Here is a 19828-nt window from a genome sequence, read left to right on the forward strand (position 1 = left end):
TCTCTCAATTTTGATATTCCCTCTCACTTCCCTAGTTCTAATACTAGTATATACAGTATCCAGTGTATTCAGATGAAATACAGTGATAGCATGGAGACAACTACAGGAAGGGGATACAAGAGGATTATCAAGAAAAGAAGCTATGGTTTCACATGGCATGTTGAAAGTAATTAAAACAGTGATATAACAGTAGTTTCCATAACATGGAGTTCATTTCACTTAGCATCATCTTCTGTGTTCATAAGGGCATAGTTATTGGGCTCCTGTGATTCTCTGCTGTGACTAGCCTAAACCTGTGCTAATTTTTCCTGATGAGGGAAACCATAGAGTCCATGTTTCTTTGGGTCTGGCTCACTTCACTTAGTAAAATTTTTTCCAAGTCCTTCCATTTCATTACAAATGGGGCAATGTCAGTCTTTCTGATAGAGGCATAAAATTCCATTGTGTATATGTACCACATTTTCCTGATCCATTTATCTACTGAGGGGCATCTGGGTTGGTTCCATAGTCTAGCTATGACAAATTGTGCTGTGATGAACATTGTTGTGCTGGTGGCTTTAGTGTGTTCTTGTTTGTGGTCTTTTGGGTAGATGCCCAAAAGTGGGGCTGCTGGGTCATAGGGGAGCTCTATGTTTAGCCTTCTGAGGAATCTCCATACTGCTTTCCAGAATGGCTGAGCCAGTTTACATTCCCACCAACAATGAAGTAGGGTTCCCTTTTGGCCACATCCCCTCCAACAATTGTTATTGTTAGTTTTCTTGATATAGGACATTCTTACTGGGGTGAGATGGAATCTCAATGTTGTTTTGATTTGCATTTCTTTTATGGACAGTGATGCAGATCACTTTTTCATATGTCTCTTGGCCATTCTCATTTCCTCATCAGAGAAGTCTCTTTTTAAGTCTTTAGCCCACTTATTGAGGGGGCTGTTGATTCTTTGAGGTTTTGTTTCAGAGGAATTTAATTTTTTAAGTTCTGCATATATTTTAGATATGAGGCCTTTGTCCATTGTATGGATAGTAACCTTAACCAAAGAAGTGAAAGGCTTCTATGATGAGAATTTTAAAAACATGAAAAATGAAATTAAGGCAGAACTAAGGAAATGGAAAAACCTCCCATGCTCCTGGATTGGGAGGATTAATATTGTCAAAATGGCAATATTGCCAAAGGCTATCTACAAAGTCAATGCAATACCCATTAATATCTGAACACTATTTTTTAATGAACTAGAGAAAGCAATCCAGAAATTCAAGAACCCAAATAGCAAAAACAATCCTAAGCAGAAAGAACAGTGCTGGAGGATTTACAATACCAAACTTCAAGCTGTATTACAAAGATATAGTAATAAAAAGCAGTTTGATATTGGCCCAGGAACAGGCCTGAAGACCAATGGAATAGAACTGAAAGCCCAGAAATGAACCTGCAGAACTATGCCTACTTAATCTTTGATAGGAGCTAAAAAAAAATAGGATGGAAGAAAGATAGCCTCTTTAACAAATGCACTGGCGAAACTAGTTCAACACCTGCAACAAACTAAAACTAGATCCTTATATATCACCCTGCACCAAAATCAATTCCAAATGGATCAAAGACCTTGAAATAAAAAGATACCCTGAAAACACTACAAGAAGGAGTAGGAAAAACACTTGGGCTCCTTGTCACAGGACAAAACTTCCTTAATAAAGACCCAGAATTGAAACAATTCAAAGAAAGTTTGGACAAATGGGACTGCATCAAACTGCAGAGCTTCTGCAGGGCAAAGGAAATAGCTTGCAAGAAAGAAAGACCACAGAATGGGAAAAGAAAAGATCTTTAACTGCCATATAATGGACAAAGGCCTCATATCTAAAATATATGCAGAACTTCTGGCTTTTCGAGTAACATACTTTCCTTGCTGGACTGGCTTCAACATATGACCCTCAGATTTCAGCCTCCTGAGTAGCTAAAATTACAAGCAAGAACCACCAGTGCCTGGCTAGGAATTATCTTCTCACCCTGGTAAAATATGCATGATATACATTTTCCACTGGAACCATTTACACTTCTAGCTCAGTGGAATTAGGGTCATTCATTCATGCTGTGCAGCCATCACCACTAGGATTCATATTTGCAGTCTCTTAAGTTTGGGGATATCCACTTTTCCTTCAATAGTGTGGACATGCAATTCGAATTTCATGTTTTGCAGAACACACTTTTTAAAATTTTATTGTTATTAAAAGGTGATATACAGAGGAGTTACTGTCTCCTAAGATAGCTAATGAGTACATTTCTTTTGGGACAATGTAGCACCTTCCTTTGTTCTTGCCCAGATTCTTCCTCTTGTCCCCACCCACAAGTTGTATAGTTTGTTTTCAAAATACTCTCTACTAAGCATTACTGCATTTGTTCACCCTATTTCCCTACATTTTTGTGCCTTCCTCATGCTCTCTCAAAGACCAAAAAATGAACAAACAAAACAAAAAAGGACTCATTTCCATTTTCTAGAGTTCATTTCAGTAAATATTACTTTATATGATCAGAAGCACAGAGGCATTGTGCCTCTGTGTGCCTCTCATAAGAGTATCTTCCATTGATCTCACTGTGTGTGAATACCTAGAGTGCTGTACAATTTATCATGTAGTTTAGATCTAGCTTCCACGTATGAGAGAAATCATGCATCATTTGTTTCTCTGAGCTTGACTTACCTCACTTAACATGATTTGCTCTAGGTCCATGCAGTTCCCTGAAAATGATGTAGTATTATTCTTTCTAATGTGGCTGTGCAAAATTCCATTGTGTATACTCACCATGTTTCTCAATGCACTCATCTATTTTAGGGCATCTGGATTGTTCCCTTAACTTGGCTATTGTGAATAGTTCAGCCGTGAACATGGATGTGCAGGTATCTTTATTGTGATGTTCTGGGTAGATGCCCAGGAAGGGTATGTCTTGGTTGTAGGGAAGACCCATGTTTAGTTTTTTGAGGAACCTCCAGACTGCTGTCCAAAGGACACATTGTTTTTGTAAGACTGGCACAGTGTTACCTTTTATCTGTTCAAAATTATGGGTATTCAATAATAAAATGAAAGCAATACTAAAAGTGCTTCATTTATGCAAGCCAACAAATTTTTAGCTTCATGTTACTCACTGATCACTATGAGTCAAATCAAAGAAAACTTTTGCTTATAGTACACTGGATTATTGCTATCAGAGCACATTCCAAGTTGTGCTTGGCAGCATGAGGAATGACTAACTCTCAGCTTCAATGTTAATTGTTTTTGTCAGTCCTGGGACTTGAACTCAAAGTCTGGAAGCTGTCCCTGAGCTTTTGTGTTCAAGGTTAGCACTGTACTACTTCGAGCCACCCATCCACTTCCAGTTTTTGTATGGTTCATTGAGTATGAGTCTAAGACTTTCCTGTCTGGACTCAATTCAAACTGTAATCCTCAGATCTCAGTCTGCTGAGTAGCTAGGGTTACAGGTGTGAGCCACCAGTGCATAGCTAATGTCAATATTTTTAATAATGAATACCACTTCCTAGAATTACACCAACTCAAATATATGTTTAATCCAGTAGTCTAAGATTTCTGAAACTTTTTGCAATTTATATATTTTTCTTCAAACCTTGTAAGCTAAATTATTTTAGCAATGGAAATAAAGCAGCTTTACCTTTGTTAGCATGCTTTACTAAACTTCATGATTAGGAGGTCAGGTTAGGGAATTTAGAAATCTTAAAGTTTATGCTTTAAAGGCATTGCTTTAGGAAAGGAAAACATGGTTGTCATGAAACAAGAAATCACTTCTGAATTGGGATTTAATTTTCACTGCGAACTATAATCTTCTCAATCAGTAAATTTCTCTTTTTTAAAAACATCTGGTCGGGGCTGGGAATATGGCCTAGTGGCAAGAGTGCTTGCCTCTTACACATGAAGCCCTGGGTTCAATTCCCCAGCACCACATATATAGAAAATGGCCAGAAGTGGCACTATAGCTCAAGTGGCAGAGTGCTAGCCTTGCGCAAAAAAGAAGCCAGGGACAGTGCTCAGGCCCTGTGTCCAAGTTCCAGGACTGGCCAAAAAATAAAAATAAATAAATAAATAAATAAATAAATAAAAGAAGAAATAAAAACATCTGGTCCTACTGAGTCTCTAATAATCTGTAATTTCTCTCTATTCAATGTATGTATGTAGTTTAACACTGAATAATTTCACTTTCTTGAATAAATCAACAATGCCCTTATCTTGTGGTAATTTTTAATTTTAGTATGTTTGATATAAAATACAATCTTGTAAATTAGTAAGATTCCAATAATTGAGGGTTTTTTCTTTTTTATTGTTATTATAAAGACGATGTACCGAGGAGTTACAGTTTCATACGCTAGATGAGTCTATTTCTTTTTGAACAATGTCACCTCTTCCTTCTCTCTTTCCCAGTTTTCCCTCCCTGTTTGAAGGTACAAATACTTTGATCTGAAGAGCAGAGTATGCTTCTAGATTTAAAGGAGACATACACAACTCTTATGGAAAGAAATATTTGACAATGTCATGATGTTGATGATTTATTATAGAATATTATTTAATAATGTTTGGAGTAAAGATCTCTTTATGTAGGATGTGATGAAACTAGGCAGCTTTTATATTGAGCACAAATAAAATCTAACTTTATCCTTCTATTTTGTTTATGACATATGAACTCGACTTTGTTTTTTTTTTTGCCAGTCCTGGGGCTTGAACTTCGAGTCTGAGCACTGTCCATGAGCATTTTACTCAAGGTTAGCACTCTACCACTTGAACCACAGCGCCACTTCTGGGTTTTTTTCAGTGTATGAGGTACTGAGGAATTGAACCCAAAGCTTCATTCATGGATGTTAGGCAAGCACTATACTACTAAGCCACATTCCCAGCCCTTGGCTTTTTCATGTTAAACAGATTCTTCAAATCCCTTAGAGGCCTTTACTTTTGTGTGTTAACTCATCAAGGAGAAAACCATATTAATGTCTAAAGTGGATCACACCCAAGGATCTACTAGAATATATTCAATCTGAGAATTACATGTTGGGATCCCTTAAGCAAGTTAATGGCATTTTTAAAGGACAGTTTTTCTAGATGACTTTCAAGCCCTGAAGAAAGATGGCAAAGGAATGGACAAGAATTATCTCCAGTACTCCAATTATTCAAAGAGAAATGATGTCCAGATGAGAATGGGACAACAAAGATAAAATCCTGTCATTTTTTTTTTCTTCTTGGTCCCATACTTCTTACCAGTTAGAGTATGAGGTTATAATTTGCATGGATAGGTAGATGCATCCTCAGCATCAATAATCAAAAACAGGAAAGAGCACATGTGCCACTACTCATTTATTATTAATGATATATTATTCAATCATCTAGTAGAGAGGTATGATAAAGAAAAAGCACCAGCTACTTTTGCACCAGGGAAAAGGACCCAAAGATAAGTTCACTCATACATTCAGCTTCAGATGGACATGTCTGGTAAGACTTTCACTACAGCCAACCCGGGGTGCTTTCAAACTGTGATCTTCAGATTTCAGATTCCTGAGTAATGCCAGGTATTTTATGGGGGATGAGGGAGGAGGGGTTGGTCTCAGGGCATGAACTCAGTGCAAAGGTATTGTCCCTGAACACCTTTTCTTCAAGGGTAGCACTCTACCACTTTGGGCCACAACTCTACTTCTGGGTTTTTGTGGTTCATTGGGTGAGAGTCTCACAGATTTTCTTGCCCAGGCTGGCCTCAATCCACAGTCCTAAGGTCTGAGTCTCTTGAATAGCTAGTATTACAGACATGAGCCACCAGAACCTGGCAGGTTTACTTTTTCTGGTCCTGGGGCTTGAACTCAGGGCCTGGGTGCTGTCCCTAAGGGTTTTTTTGTTGTTATTCAAGGCTGGCACTCTGCCATGTGATCCACAATTCAAATTCCAATTGGTTGATTGTTGGTTGGAGATAAGTGTCTCAAAGACCTTCCTGTCTGTACTGATTGTGAACCGTAATCCCAGAACTCAGCCTGCTTTGTAGCTAGGATTATAGGCATGAGCCACCAGCACCAGTATGCAAGGCTTTTTAATGACTTTTTCCCTTTTTCTTTTAGATCCATCACAGCCCAGGACTCAAACTTGGTACCTGTCTCTTTCCACTCATTGGATACCACTCTACAAACTGAGCCACACCTCTTACTCCTTAATGAGACTCCTTTTTTTCCAATTAAGCAAGGAAAAAAACAGAATTTGAGCTGTGGCTCAAGTGTTAGAGTGCTACCCTTGAGCAAAGCAGCTCAGGGACAGTGACAAGGCCCAAAGTTCAAGCCCTAGGACCAGCACAAAAATAAGTTAAAAAAAAAAACTTGCACTTAACAAGGGTTGAAGGCATGTCTCAGAGGTAGATGGCCAGGCTAATAAGCATGAGACCCTGAGTTTAATACATCAGTATTATCAAAAGAAAAACTTGAGATAAAGGTTCTGTTGTAGCTGTTGTTCAAATGCTTAGGTTCAAACCCCAACACTAAAAAGAGAAAAAAAAAAAGCTTTTGCTGAAAATCTATATTCCATTGGGGGGAAAAATCCATCTGTTTTTTTCTAAAATTGACCTCAAACACAGTTGATTTCCACAGCTGGTCATTCAGACATTGTTGTTATTTAAAGTTTAAAGGAGGTAGGGGCTGGGAATATGGCTTAGCAGTAGAGCGCTTGCCTTGCATGCATGAAGCTCGGGGTTTGATTCCTTAGGACCACATAAACAGAAAAATCCAGAAGTGGCACTGTGTCTCAAGTGGTAGAGTGTTACTCTTGAGCAAAAAGAAGACAGGGACAGTGCTCAGTCCCTCAGTCCAAGCCCCAAGACTGGCAAAAAAAAGGCCAGTATTTCTCAACTTTTAGAATAAAACTAGTAAAATGATCAAGATCAAGCTAGTCACGGAAGTTCACAGCTGTAATCAAATCACTCAGAAACCTGAAGCTGTAGAATCCTGTCTTATGCTCCAGGCCAACCTGTGCTACAAAGTGAGTTCAAAGACAGGTTGTGCTACATAATGGATCATACCCAAGGATCTACTGGAACATATTTAGTCTGAGAGCTCCCTTAAGCAAGTTGGTAACATTTTTAAAGGATAGTTTTTCCAGATGTCCTAAAGAATGTTGGCAAAGGAACATTCAAGATCAATGGACAGTTGTATAAATCAATACAAATTAACTCCCAAATAACTACAGAAACTATTTTTGAGGTTTTCCTGCTTGTTGTGTGATGTGTGAAGTTTCTGCATATATAGATGTTTATGAAAATCAAGTTTTAAATGTGGACTTGAAAAAAGAGTTCCGAGGAAAAAATTAAATATTCTCAAGAGGAATCATTAAATATCTTTAGTCTATAAGGATAAGCCCATCATAAGAAATACAGAGTAGTCAGCGTTAGTGAAAAAGATAATTGTACAAAATCTAGTTGGGTCCTGAGGGGTTAATACTGTTTGGTTAAAAAACACTCTCAGGAGCAAAAATCTTGGCTTTACATGGAATATAATTCATTATTTCCTGAGGCCTTTTTCAGTATTGTATTTTCCTCATTATTATTCCTACTGAAACTCAGACTCCCCAAAAGAATTTGACTTGGCAAAAAGATAAGCTCCAAAGAATGAAACAAAAGCTGATTTCCAAGTTACAACTTTGATGCAAAATGGCAGAATAAATTTTTAGTCTTGTAGAAAGCAGGCATAAAACTATTGGATAATCCTTACATGTCAAGTAGACTTTCAGGTATTCTCATGCAGATAGCTTTCAAATATTTATGAAAAGTCTTGATTTTCTGTATTCTGTCCTGTTGCAGATGTACCAAAGACTTTGAAAACTGAGTTATTTATTCCTTAGTGCCAATACAGCCAAGCAGAAACATTCCTGTAATACTTATTTTACAAATGGTAAAGGACTACATTCAGGGATTTGATAGAAATCATCTAAGAAGCAACAGAACATCAGAATTGTATAATATTCTTTCATTATATTTGGATAACTTCTTGCGAGTGAGGTTCTTTTATGTCTGTTAGGCTCCAAATTCACAAACCAGGTAAATGACCAAATAAAATAACCACAAGTTCTTTGCTTTAGGAATAAAAGTTTATTAGTTCAAGTATCTTAAAAACAATAAATGTTAGTTCAAATCTCTTAAAACAGTAAATTAGTTTAGACTAAAAGCTAATTAAAATAATAAGCAGTAACTGGAAGCAATCATGACACATAAGTGTGTCCATATACCTCAGCTAAAGTACATGAGAGAAAATTTGCACTCCCTAGTCAACTGCTATCCACCAGCCCCATTTCCCTTAGTTCTAATGCCTTCAAGCTTGCTTCAGAATAATGGGCTCCTCTCCCTTTTTACTCCTCCATGTCATGCAAAACCTGACTTTGCAATGTTCTCAAGAAGATCCAGAAAAGTATTACATTCAAAAAATGATCAGCCTCCCTTTTCCTGTAAGAGGGTCAAGATTTCACTCACAGGGGGCTGAGAATATGGCCCAGTGTAGAGTGCTTGCCTCACATACATGAAGCCCTGGGTTCAATTCCTCAGCACCACATATATGGAAAAAGCCAGAAATGGTGCTGTGGCTCAAGTGGTAGAGTGCTAGCCTTGAGCAAAAAGAAGCTGGGGACAATGCTCAGGCCAAGTCCAAGCCCCAGGACTGGCAAGAAAAATATTTCACTCACAGGCATTCAGTTAGTAGAGTGTAATTATTTCTACCTCACCTTGAACTTTGAAGCACATGACCTAGGTCAAAAACCAACCAGATATTTCTATGAACCTGCTTGGGCCATAACTCCATACAATAGCTTCCCACTCTGAAGAGCTATATAAATCTTGATGACTTAGGAATGTTTATCTCTCCCTTGAAAATACCTTGCTTGCTTGGTCCAGTTCTTAAATATGTTCTTATTTCTTAAAGTTCTTATCATTTGTAACTCTATTTCTAATTTTCTTCTAAATAGCAAATGTAATTTTTAAAAGTCTGTTTCTTAGCATAGTGTTACATCGTAATTTCTAAACATGTAAAAATCACACAATCCAAAATACCACCATAGTTAAATCTTTACAGATGACCTAGTTTAACAGGAGGCTCAGAAGATCTACCTATGATGAGGCTGCAACATCTCCCTGGATTGACTATACTTACCACCATTATTTGTTCAGAGTTGCTCAAGACTAGCACATTTTAAGTTGTCTAGTCATCCTAGACTTTTCTTCTTAACACTGTTGTGACAGCCTGCTTAAGTTTGTATGGTTGCTGTTTTCTCCTATGAGACATTAACAGTCTTAACAAGCTCACACTAATCCACTGTAGAACTGTTATAAAGTCTATATCCCAGAGCTCCACTTGGAATGAGAAGCTACCCTTCAGTATCTACCATGGCTGAAGCACATCAAGTCAACTCTGTACTGACTTTGTTGCTTTACATTTTGACATAAAATTGTACTTGAAATATATCAGATATTTGCTTCTTTCATTATCTCTGCACACCTGGACTCTTCTACACTGGGAAAATTTGTTCAGTTACTATGGCAGCAATGTCCCACAATCTGCTGCCCAATATGGCTTCTAATTGCTCACAGTAGTATCTTCATATCACCCTTTTTATTTTTCCTACTTGGGCTGTTGTTTGTCCCTGAAAATCTCTTAGAACCTCATGCACTCATTAATCTTTACACAGGAGTAGTCTGTTGTGGGACTTTTTTCTGCTGACACATTGAGTAAGTAAATTCTGATTCTTCAATGGGATCTAGAATAGATTTTCTGAACATCGAATATGCTTTATTAAATTTGTTAAAGTCCTTCATCTGAAAAGTCAGTGGACAAACTAATTTATGTATTTCCTGTTACTGTTCACCCAAATAGGACCTGGTTCTACAGCCTACAACCGCCTTCCCCAACTTATCTTTACAACTAACTATTTATGCAGACCTTACTTAATATTAGTGTCTGTGATGTCATTTAACTCTGAAACCACCTATACCGTCATTTAAACATTTCACTATCACATGCCTAATGAGTATACTATCTTGCACATGCCATTTGTTTATGATGTGCACATACCACCACAACAAATTACCCAGCCAGCGATAGACATGTCTTTTCTTATATATTAAGAAGTTCACAGTGTTCGCCCATGGATTTGTCCAAAGTGTTGCATAACTAATTTTCCCCATGAAACTGAGAGGACTCTCTGCATAGAATCAATGTCATCCATGAGTTTCCTGCACATTTCTCTGTTCCAGTAAGAAAGTGCTCCACAGGTTGTATTTCCTCTTCTGGTATTTGAAGAATGTATGTGTCTAAATACTAGTCCACATTTTCTTTATATTCATTATTAAAGTGACCTCTCAATAGTAAATATTAGCAGGACAATATTGTAAAAGTCTTCTTGTAATAAGCATATCAACTCTTTGTTTTAAACTCAGTTACATCCAACAACAAACTTATCCCACTTTCCCTCCTGAAACATCATCTGTAGGTCTATATACTAAGTGGTTGCCTTTACATTGGTGACGAGTCTTTGTAGGGCTTGATCCAGCCATCCTCTCTCCTGCATCTTTTGAATCCTCTCTTCTGTATCCTCTCTTTTACATCTTTTGGAGATGTACCGTCTCCATTAAGCAAAAAATTCAAAGCAGTTTCAAGGTGGATCAGCATTTATAGGACCTCTTCACACTGGTCCTCTTGGCCTTAGCATTTTCCCAGGTTTCTCTCTGGCAGTGGTCATCTAAAAACCTTTCTGTAGTTGTAGCATCTCGCAGATATTGCTCTTTTGGAGTTATTTAGCTTAGCTTTATTGGACCAATTTTGTCTTAAAGACCCAGTAAGGAATTCTAACTTTTCAATATAAGTGTCTCCAGAGTATCCTTTCAATACAAACATATTCACCACAATAAAAATCTGGGGGATATCCACTTTCTAAGACCTACTTATCGTAAAAACATGTCCTGAGATGTGATGGAGATCATCAATTTCTCACCCTGTTGTTAGGTAGGGTAGATGCTTTGGTTCTGTCATTAGAACTCTTAACAGGACAAGTAGAATTAAAGGCAAAACCATATCACTAAAGTCAAAATTTTTACAAAAATCAATATCTTCTGGGAAAAAAATCAAATCTTAGCCTATAAACTTGCAATAATTAAAAGGTACAGCAAAAATTGTAAAAATGTGTAAAAGAAAATGGTTATTGCTAATGAATAGAAAAATCAAAAGATAATTGAAACAAGCTTGGCTCTCACATGGTTGGAGAGTGTATATTGGCTTTTACTCACTGCTTATGTCATCATTATCAGTAGGTATCACATCATAAAGGCTGTCAATATCTAACATTGCTTCATCGATGTCAAGGATGAGATCTTCATCTTCTTTTAGTGAAAGTATTGACTCTAGGTCAGAGAGATCAGCGAGATCTGGCAGCGGAACTTCCTCAGAAGGAGGTAAAATTTCTTCGTCCAGGCCACTTGGAACTGGGTAAGGAACTTGTTGTTCCTGTGAAATAAACTGCAAAAGCTCTTCAGCTATTCTTATCAGCTGGGCTACGCATTCAACAAGTCCGCTGACTAGTGCGGGAATTGACCTGGCCTCCATTGCTCTTCTCACCTGATGACAGAAAAACTTGTAGAAGTGACAATGGTTCTTCAGGTGGTTTAGATGAGAAATAAGGATGTTTGGATTATGATGGTGATGGAGTCAGGCCAGTAGAACAGAAAATTTTATGAAGTTGGTGAACTTCTCACGAAGTGGCACTCTTATTCTCTTGCCACAGCGAAGATAAGACAGCAAGCAGATCTAATAATAGAAATGAGAAATATATGGATTAATACCCTTGACCCTCATTTTTTCATACAGATTTTGCCCACAGAAAACCCCTACTGAGAACTGTGCTTAACAATAACAGGGGATCTCTAGCTGTTGCTATTTCTTTTTCAGAGAGCCTTATGAGGACGGAATTTCTCGTGATCTTTATTCTTTTGGGGGAGCAATGAGAATAAAATGAGAACATATTGAATATCTGTCTTTGTACATCTCTATTAAGAAAGTATACATCCACTTAAGTTCTTGAATTCTTCCTTATATTTATCTCATTGCCATTTGTATCTGAAGTCGATAAATGTTTTCTGTATTCTTAACAGTATATTCATAAAAAAATAATCCATGCATTGAATCTTCCAATTACCCAGCATTATGAAGACAGATGTTATCGTGAAATAAATGGCAAAGGCTCTTCAGTTATTTTTTTTAATTGGGTATAAAATCAAGGAGTCTACTAACTAGTACATGAATTTTCCCCAACCACATGCTTCTATTACTGAAAGCTGTAGTAAATGGCAGTGGACACTGTGGAGCTGGCAACTGTTACTTATAGTTGGTTTGGATAAGAAATGAGGATGTTGACTGTATTATAATAGTAATCAAGTATTGAATAAGGACAGTGGTCCTATGAAAGTCTATGATCATGTCTGTAGAGTATATGCTAAGTGAAAGCCTCATATTCTGTACCTTTTGCCAAACTCTGAATAGCTCTATTTGTAACATTAGTTCTTCCATTGTTTTCCATTACTGCTGGCCCTCCATATTTAGCAGCTATTTCCTCAAACTATATCTAAAGCTATGGTCATAATATCTTTATCTGTAATTCTTGTGGGCTCTACATACCATGTTTCTAACTTGCTACTAATAGACTAGTATACCTCTGTAAGGCAATATTCTTTGTTTTTAAAGTCCATGTATTTGAGCTGCTCATGGTAACCTACTGCAGCATTCCTAGCACTAGGGAGGCTAGGGAAGGAAGATTTACAAGTGCAAGGCAAATCTAGTTAACTAGTAAGTTCCAGGCCTGCCTGGGCAACATGGTGAGACCTACACTCAAAAAATACCCTAAGAATTGGCCCCAATATAGTCTATCTGCCCTTAGCAGTCTGTCTTCCCACTCCTAACTGCCATTAAGATGATTATTAAGGATGCAAGAAGTTCTTAGCAATTTTAAATATCTTGTATAGCTTATTCACTTGTTGTATTTATAGCTTTTTTCATTCTTTCTTCTTGCTTACTAATAGAACTAAAATTTATGCCCATATGCCCTGAGGTTTCTCATGCCCATTCCATAGACCTTAAATTAGACTGACAAGGGAGAACAAAGTTGAAATCCAAGGTTACATGATCTATTAGTTTTTCAGAGGACAGGGGTGTGAAATTGCCTCCTCTGTCATTCCAAATACAATAGATTGTCCTTCCATTCTGAGGAACTGATAAATATCCTACATGGATTTCTAAATTCCTCTCTGATTTTTCATATATCCTTTTGCCAGATTGTTTTTTCCTGCAATAATCTTTGCCCATAATTTTTGACTTATTGGAACATATATCTCTAATTTATGGCTGATCAGCATGATGAGATTATTTAGGGGACATATCTACACATTAGATTTCTGGATAATAATCTTGTTAGTCTAATTTTCTTTCTCAAGGCTTTTCTCTTTCCTTTAGGACACTACTATGTCAATGATGGACCAGTTTCCAGCAGTCTGGTGAGAGGGGGACAGTCAGTCACAGGCTTCACCCCCAGCTGACTCTATCCTAATGATATTTATTGAATTGCAGCAAATCATCAGCCAAATGGTGTATGATTTTTACATGAAGCTTGCAGGTCACCACAAGGACTTGTTTGACTGCCTGAGTTAAATAAATCTCTCCAGGTAGCCTAAATAATTTTAGATTATACTATTTTTGTCCAAAATTCTGTCTTTTCTCAGTAAGTATACACTCAATTTTGTGTTAGGGTACCACTATTTGATTAACTCAGTGTTTTTGTTGATTTCTTTTTTCTGCTTCCCACTCCACACTTAACACAGACATGTCATGGGATTAGGAAACATGTCTGCTTTGTTTTCTGCTCTATCCCTAAGACACAGAAGAATGCTTGCCACATGATACGTAATCAGTAAGTCTCCTGTGAAGGAAGGAAGGAAGGAAGGGAAGAAGGATAGGAACAACAACTTTCACTTACTCATTTAAGTAAAAAGATAAACTAATCCATCAAAATATACAGTTAAAAATGAAGAGTCCACCCACAAACTGTCAAGCCCAGGCTATCATACAAAATGGGACTCTTGATTCGCAAAGAAAAAATAGGCAAAACATTTAGACAAACATTCTATAAAGAAATACAAACAACTAATAAGCCCTTTAAAATATATCCAACAACATTAGTCATCAAGAACACTAATATCACAGTAAGATATCATAATACAATCACTAAACCAAACCAAATAATAACAATACCAAATATTGAAAAACATGTATAAATAAGAACCAGATTTATTCCACACTGCTGGTGAAAATACAAAATGGCACAACTTTAGTGAAATGCCTTTCAGATCTTACAAAAACTGCACATGCAAGTATCTATGTCCCAGAGAGTCCTTTCCTAAGTATATACTCAAGAGAAATCAAAGGTCATGAAAAGACTGCTATAAAAATGCTTATTTCAGCTCTCTGTATATTAGCCAAAAAAGTCAGAAATTCAGGTGTCCAACAAGAGCAGAATAGAAAAACTGGGTTAGTAATACAATGTTTCACTAAAAGAAAGGTTCTGTTGATAGAGATAACATAGATAAATAGCAAGTGCATTTACTTCATGAAAGACAGCAGACCCCAATGAATGCATAGTGTATGTATCCACTCATGTAAAATTCTCAAAAATTCAAGAAAATTCAAGGTCGAAAATGCAAGATAAATTTTGATTGCATCTAGGCAAATGAGAAGTTATTGGGAGAGATAAAGAAGAACTTTCTAGGGGAACAGTAACTGTCATATTTTAAAGAGGGTTGTATGTAACTCAAGAATATATACTTGGGCTGGGAATATGGCCTAGTGGCAAGAGAGCTTGCCTCGTATACATGAAGCCCTGGGTTCGATTCTCCAGCACCACATATCTAGAAAACGGCCAGAAGAGGCACTGTGGCTCAAGTGGCAGAGTGCTAGCCTTGAGCAAAAAGGAAGCCAGGGACAATGCTCAGGCCCTAAGTCCAAGCCCCAGGACTGGCCAAAAAAAAAAAAAAAAAAGAATATATACTGGTAAAACTCATTGACACTGTTAATACCTTTGTGTTTCTCTCTACATACATTTTATTCCCCTCCAAACTACCCAAGCATAAGCAGTAACTTCAATTTATATGTACCACACAAGATGGCATGCCCAGAGTCTAATAAATGCTGACACTTATACGAAACCTATCAAGCACTATGAAAACCACTTTTCATAGTTTAGTATACTTAATTCCCATAACAAAATAGCCTATGAAATCATGTATGGAAAAATTGAGAACAAGAGGAATTAAGTAACTTGTCTGTAGTAACTTGGTTACTTCCAAAGCTCAAGGATCATGCCCAGGTCCTTAGTTCAAGCCCCAGGACCAGGACCAAAAATGAAAAATAAAAAAAATATATAATTCTATGTGAGACTATCCAAATTTAGGTGACTGCAGTGGAAAATTTGCCTTAGTAGGATCAGAGACCACGTTTCATTTTCCTAAACAGGAAAATCCCTGTGAATGTTAATCTCATTTGCACTACCAAGAAGTGGGCCAATCCTAAACTGAATATGATTAAGAATGGGGTATAAAGAGAAGTAGATCAATCCCCAGCAGTTTGGAATTCTCTGCCATGTGTGATGTGGCAGTTTGGGGAAGTATCCTTTAGCTGCCCATCCCTTGTTCTGTTGAACTGGCCTAAAGGATGGTAAGTTACTCACTCACCTGTGGTAGAGCCATGGTGGTTAAGGTCAAAGCTATATTTATGAAAGTATTTCCAGAAATGAATTTTCAAATAGGATGTGAGTAATCCCAATACAACTAAATTCTATCCTAAAAATGAAATAAATTACTAAATTGATAGGTTTAAGGATATTAGTGAGAGGTGGAAATAAAATTTCAGAGAGCAAGGAGTCCTTCCTAAATGAGCAACAGTCATAAGTATTTTTCTTCACTGTGACATTTGCTAATTCTAATCACAAGTTGAGGATGAGGCTTGGTCCTAAGGAAGAGGGACTCTATTAAGGAAAAGAATAAACTAGAATAACTTTTGGTAGTTACAGCAGGCTAACATAATCAACTGGAAATAAATGATATGCAGGGCAAGATTTTATTAACCTCAAATTAGTTGAGTTCTTTGAGCTGTAGGCTGGCACCTAGACAGAAAAGTCAAAGTGTGGTCTCCTTCTTAAGAGGTTACCTAGATTTTGAATTTAGTGGAACGTAGGAAAAACTCAAAGGGTACTTTGGATTTTATGATTCTATATATTCTTTACATAAGGATGTATAAAGGGCTTAATATAGCTAAATCTCTTCGATAAGAAGAAACCCAGAGAATATATGTACTATGAGTTATCAATTCTAATTCTAACACTGTAAGAAAAAGTACAGCATGCTCTTTCTCATATATGGAAGGAAAACCTAGTCAATCTGAATGTAGAAATATAGACAGTATGTTCTGATGCTCTACAACATAACTAAGCCTAGTTATTGGCACAAGGGAAGAAGACAAAGTAATAAATGGAACAATGAATTTACCTCATACCAAATACTATAAAAATAACACAAATAATTAAAATGGATGAAAAACCTAAATATGAAATGTAAAATAATAAAGTGTCTGGATAAAGCCACAGGCAAAAATATTCATGATCTTAGGAGAGCAAAATTTTATCATGTACAAAAAATAAGTGACTATGAAAGAAAAGAATAATTTCATTGAATAAAACTTTCCTTGGAACAAAAGATATCATAAGAGGGTGAAAATTTTAATTATATGTATCCAGCAAAGGACTGATATCCATTTTATACATACGTTCTAACTCCTACAAATCAATAAGAAAATGACAGTATCATTTAAAAATAAAGCAAAAGAACTGAATTGGTATATAACAGAAGGAAATGTCCAAATGGTCTACAAGCATATAAACTGATATTCTTCAGTATTACTCACCAGAGAAATGCAAATTAAAACCACAATGTGATGTACAAAATGCCACCAGAATAGCTTCAGTTGGAAAGGTTGATAATATAAATCACTGAGCAGAACATGAAACAACTAGAACTCTTTATCTTTTATGCACTGCTGAAGACAATGTTCACTGATATAACTATTTTGGAGAACAATCTGTACTAAATGGGCAATTCTACCTCAAGAACCTACAATTTTTTTCTGGAGCATACAAACAAATTATAACTGCATATATGTACAAGAATGTCAACACATACCAGCTGCATAAAAGTACAGTATACATTATCATTAGGGGCCTAGGAATATGGCCTAGTGGTAAAGTGCTTACCTCATATACATGAAGCCCTGGGTTTGATTCCTCAGCACCACATATATAGAAAAAGCCAGATGTGGCACTGTGGCTCAAGTGGTAGAGTGCTAGCCAGGGCTAGTGCTCAAGCCCTTCAAGACCTACGACTGGCAAAAAAAAAGCTCAAGGATAGCACCTAGGCACTGAGTTCAAGTCTCAGGACTGATACAAAAAAGACTGCATTATATCATTACATTTAATTGAAATTCAAGAACATACAAGTAAATCTATGAAACAGAAACAGGGTGGTAATCTGGGTAGAAGGGTATTGAGTAGCAAAGAATATAAGGAAGCTTTCTGGAGTACTAAAAATGGTGTGCTCTCGAAATGATTGCATATATAAACAACCAAAATATCATTGAGCTGTAACTTTAAAATTTGAATCTTGGGTATAAACATACCATACCTCAAAAAAAGTTTTAAACACACACAAATGCCAGGTCTTTTTCCTATAAAACAAGTGAGGAGCCGGGCACCAGTGGCTCAAGCCTGTAATCCTAGCTACTCCGGCTGAGATCTGAGGACTGTGGTTCAAACCCATCCTGGGCAGGATAGTCCATGAGACTCTTATCTCCAATTAACCACCAGAAAAACCAGAAGTAGCACTGTGACTCAAGTACTAGAGTGCTAGTCTTGAGCTGAAGAGCTCAGGGACAGCGCCCACATCTAAAATTCAAGACTGACAATAATAATAATAATAATAATGATGATGATGATGATGATGATGATGATAATGTGAAGATAATAAGAAATGATCAAAGTGATGTCAAGGTTTAGCAAGCCAGTCATCAGAGCTAGGGAAAATAGAATGAAGCATGAATGAATAGTGCAGGAGGGAAATAACCCTTTGGCTAACTAATGTTTTTCTCTACTTCATAGCAGTGCTAAAACAAGAGGACCTAATCGCTAGACAGTGTTTAACTGATGCCACATGAGATAGATAATCTTATAGGTAGCTGAGAAAGATAGCTGGGGAAGAGTCCATGCTTATCCTTTAGCTACCTAGAATGTTGCCCACACAACCAATGAAAAGCCACCATTTCTCTTTTCACAGAGAGTATACTCTTATTTTGCACTGTTTCTAAACTAGAAATCTGGCAATATGTGTCTACCAGTAGAATAGGAGAGGAGAAAAGAATTCAAATCCTCTGGGTCTATGTTTATAGTTGATAAGCTGCTCTGTATAAGGCAAGGTAAATTAGTTCATATCCAAGGGGAACATAGCCAGTTTTGTGGGAGAGATTCAAATATGCCTTTGGTGAATGCAGACACCTGTTTCCTACTTACAAACAGAATATTTTTTCACCATGATCCCTTTTCTAGCATTGCAGTTCCATTTGGATATATGCTTTCAATTGAGACTTAAAAAATAGTACACCTGGGACTGGGAATATGGCCTAGTGGCAAGAGTGCTTGCCTCCTACACATGAAACTCTCGGTTCGATTCCCCAGCACCACATATATGGAAAACGGCCAGAAGGGGCGCTGTGGCTCAGGTGGCAGAGTGCTAACCTTGAGCAAAAAGAAGCCAGGGACAGTGCTCAGGCCCTGAGTCCAAGGCCCAGGACTGGCCAAAAAAAAAAAAAAATAGTACACCTCTATGCATACCTAAGTTCTCATTGCCCTCTCTACCCAGAGGAGACATCAAGAACACTTTATCCCCAAAGGGCAAATTTTGTCACTTTAACATGGCAGGAACATCTCTGGAAGAGTACCAGGAAAAAAATAAATAGGATTCAACCTTCAAACTATTTTTTAAAGCTTCAAAACTTTGCCTTAAAAAAACTGTGCAATAAGGCATTTGCCTGTTATAGGATCTGACATTTAAAATCCTCATGAACCATCTTTAATACATCAAGAATAAAGGAGGAAAGAATTTTACAGCTGAAGAGCTAAAGATGGCCCCTTCTTGAAAATACACAAAAAAATCAAAACAGAAACTGAAATATGGGGGAGTAGGAAATGTCCTTATGAGAAATTTCAACCAAGTTCTACTGAATTTTCTTTCCTTCTCCAAATTTGTTCATTGCTGAAGAGATTGGCAGACTCTAGCTTACCCTTCAGAAAAAAAAATTTAAGTCACTGTAGGAAAACAACTACTTTTGAAAATATCTTTCAGTTATTTTCCTAGAGAGAACCACAAAAATTCCTCAAAACATTGTCCAAACATGAGGATAAACACCCCATCTTTACTTGGAGGAACCTGTACCAGCTTATCTGTGAAGCTTGGTAGCTATGAGATGCCCCCAGATTCCCACTGTCTAGAAATTGGTATAATACCTCTAGACAAAGAGTCTTTTTGTTTGTTTTAAATATTACCAGTATAAATGACAGGGTCTAAGGGACGGAAAATAAAATCAGAACTTGAATAAATGACAGGGTCTAAGGGATGGAAAATAAAATCAGAACTTGAAAATAGTGAGGAAAGGAGTTCTATCCCTAATTCTTCCTCCAGCTTTCTGTGAGGGAAA

At 37.1% G+C, this 19828-nt stretch overlaps 2 protein-coding genes across 2 annotated transcripts in view; one reads left to right on the forward strand and one right to left on the reverse strand.

Annotated features, from left to right (window-relative positions):
- Trpc5 (transient receptor potential cation channel subfamily C member 5) overlaps nucleotides 1-19828 on the forward strand; it is a 139263-nt gene that overhangs the window by 42370 nt on the left and 77065 nt on the right. The window lies entirely within an intron of this gene.
- Trpc5os (TRPC5 opposite strand) lies at nucleotides 11270-11593 on the reverse strand. Its single transcript, XM_048336122.1, has one exon. The coding sequence runs from the start codon at nucleotides 11591-11593 to the stop codon at nucleotides 11270-11272; it is 324 nt and encodes a 107-aa protein (XP_048192079.1).

The sequence above is a fragment of the Perognathus longimembris genome, chromosome 28 (genome assembly GCF_023159225.1).
Source record: "Perognathus longimembris pacificus isolate PPM17 chromosome 28, ASM2315922v1, whole genome shotgun sequence".
NCBI lineage: Eukaryota > Metazoa > Chordata > Mammalia > Rodentia > Heteromyidae > Perognathus > Perognathus longimembris.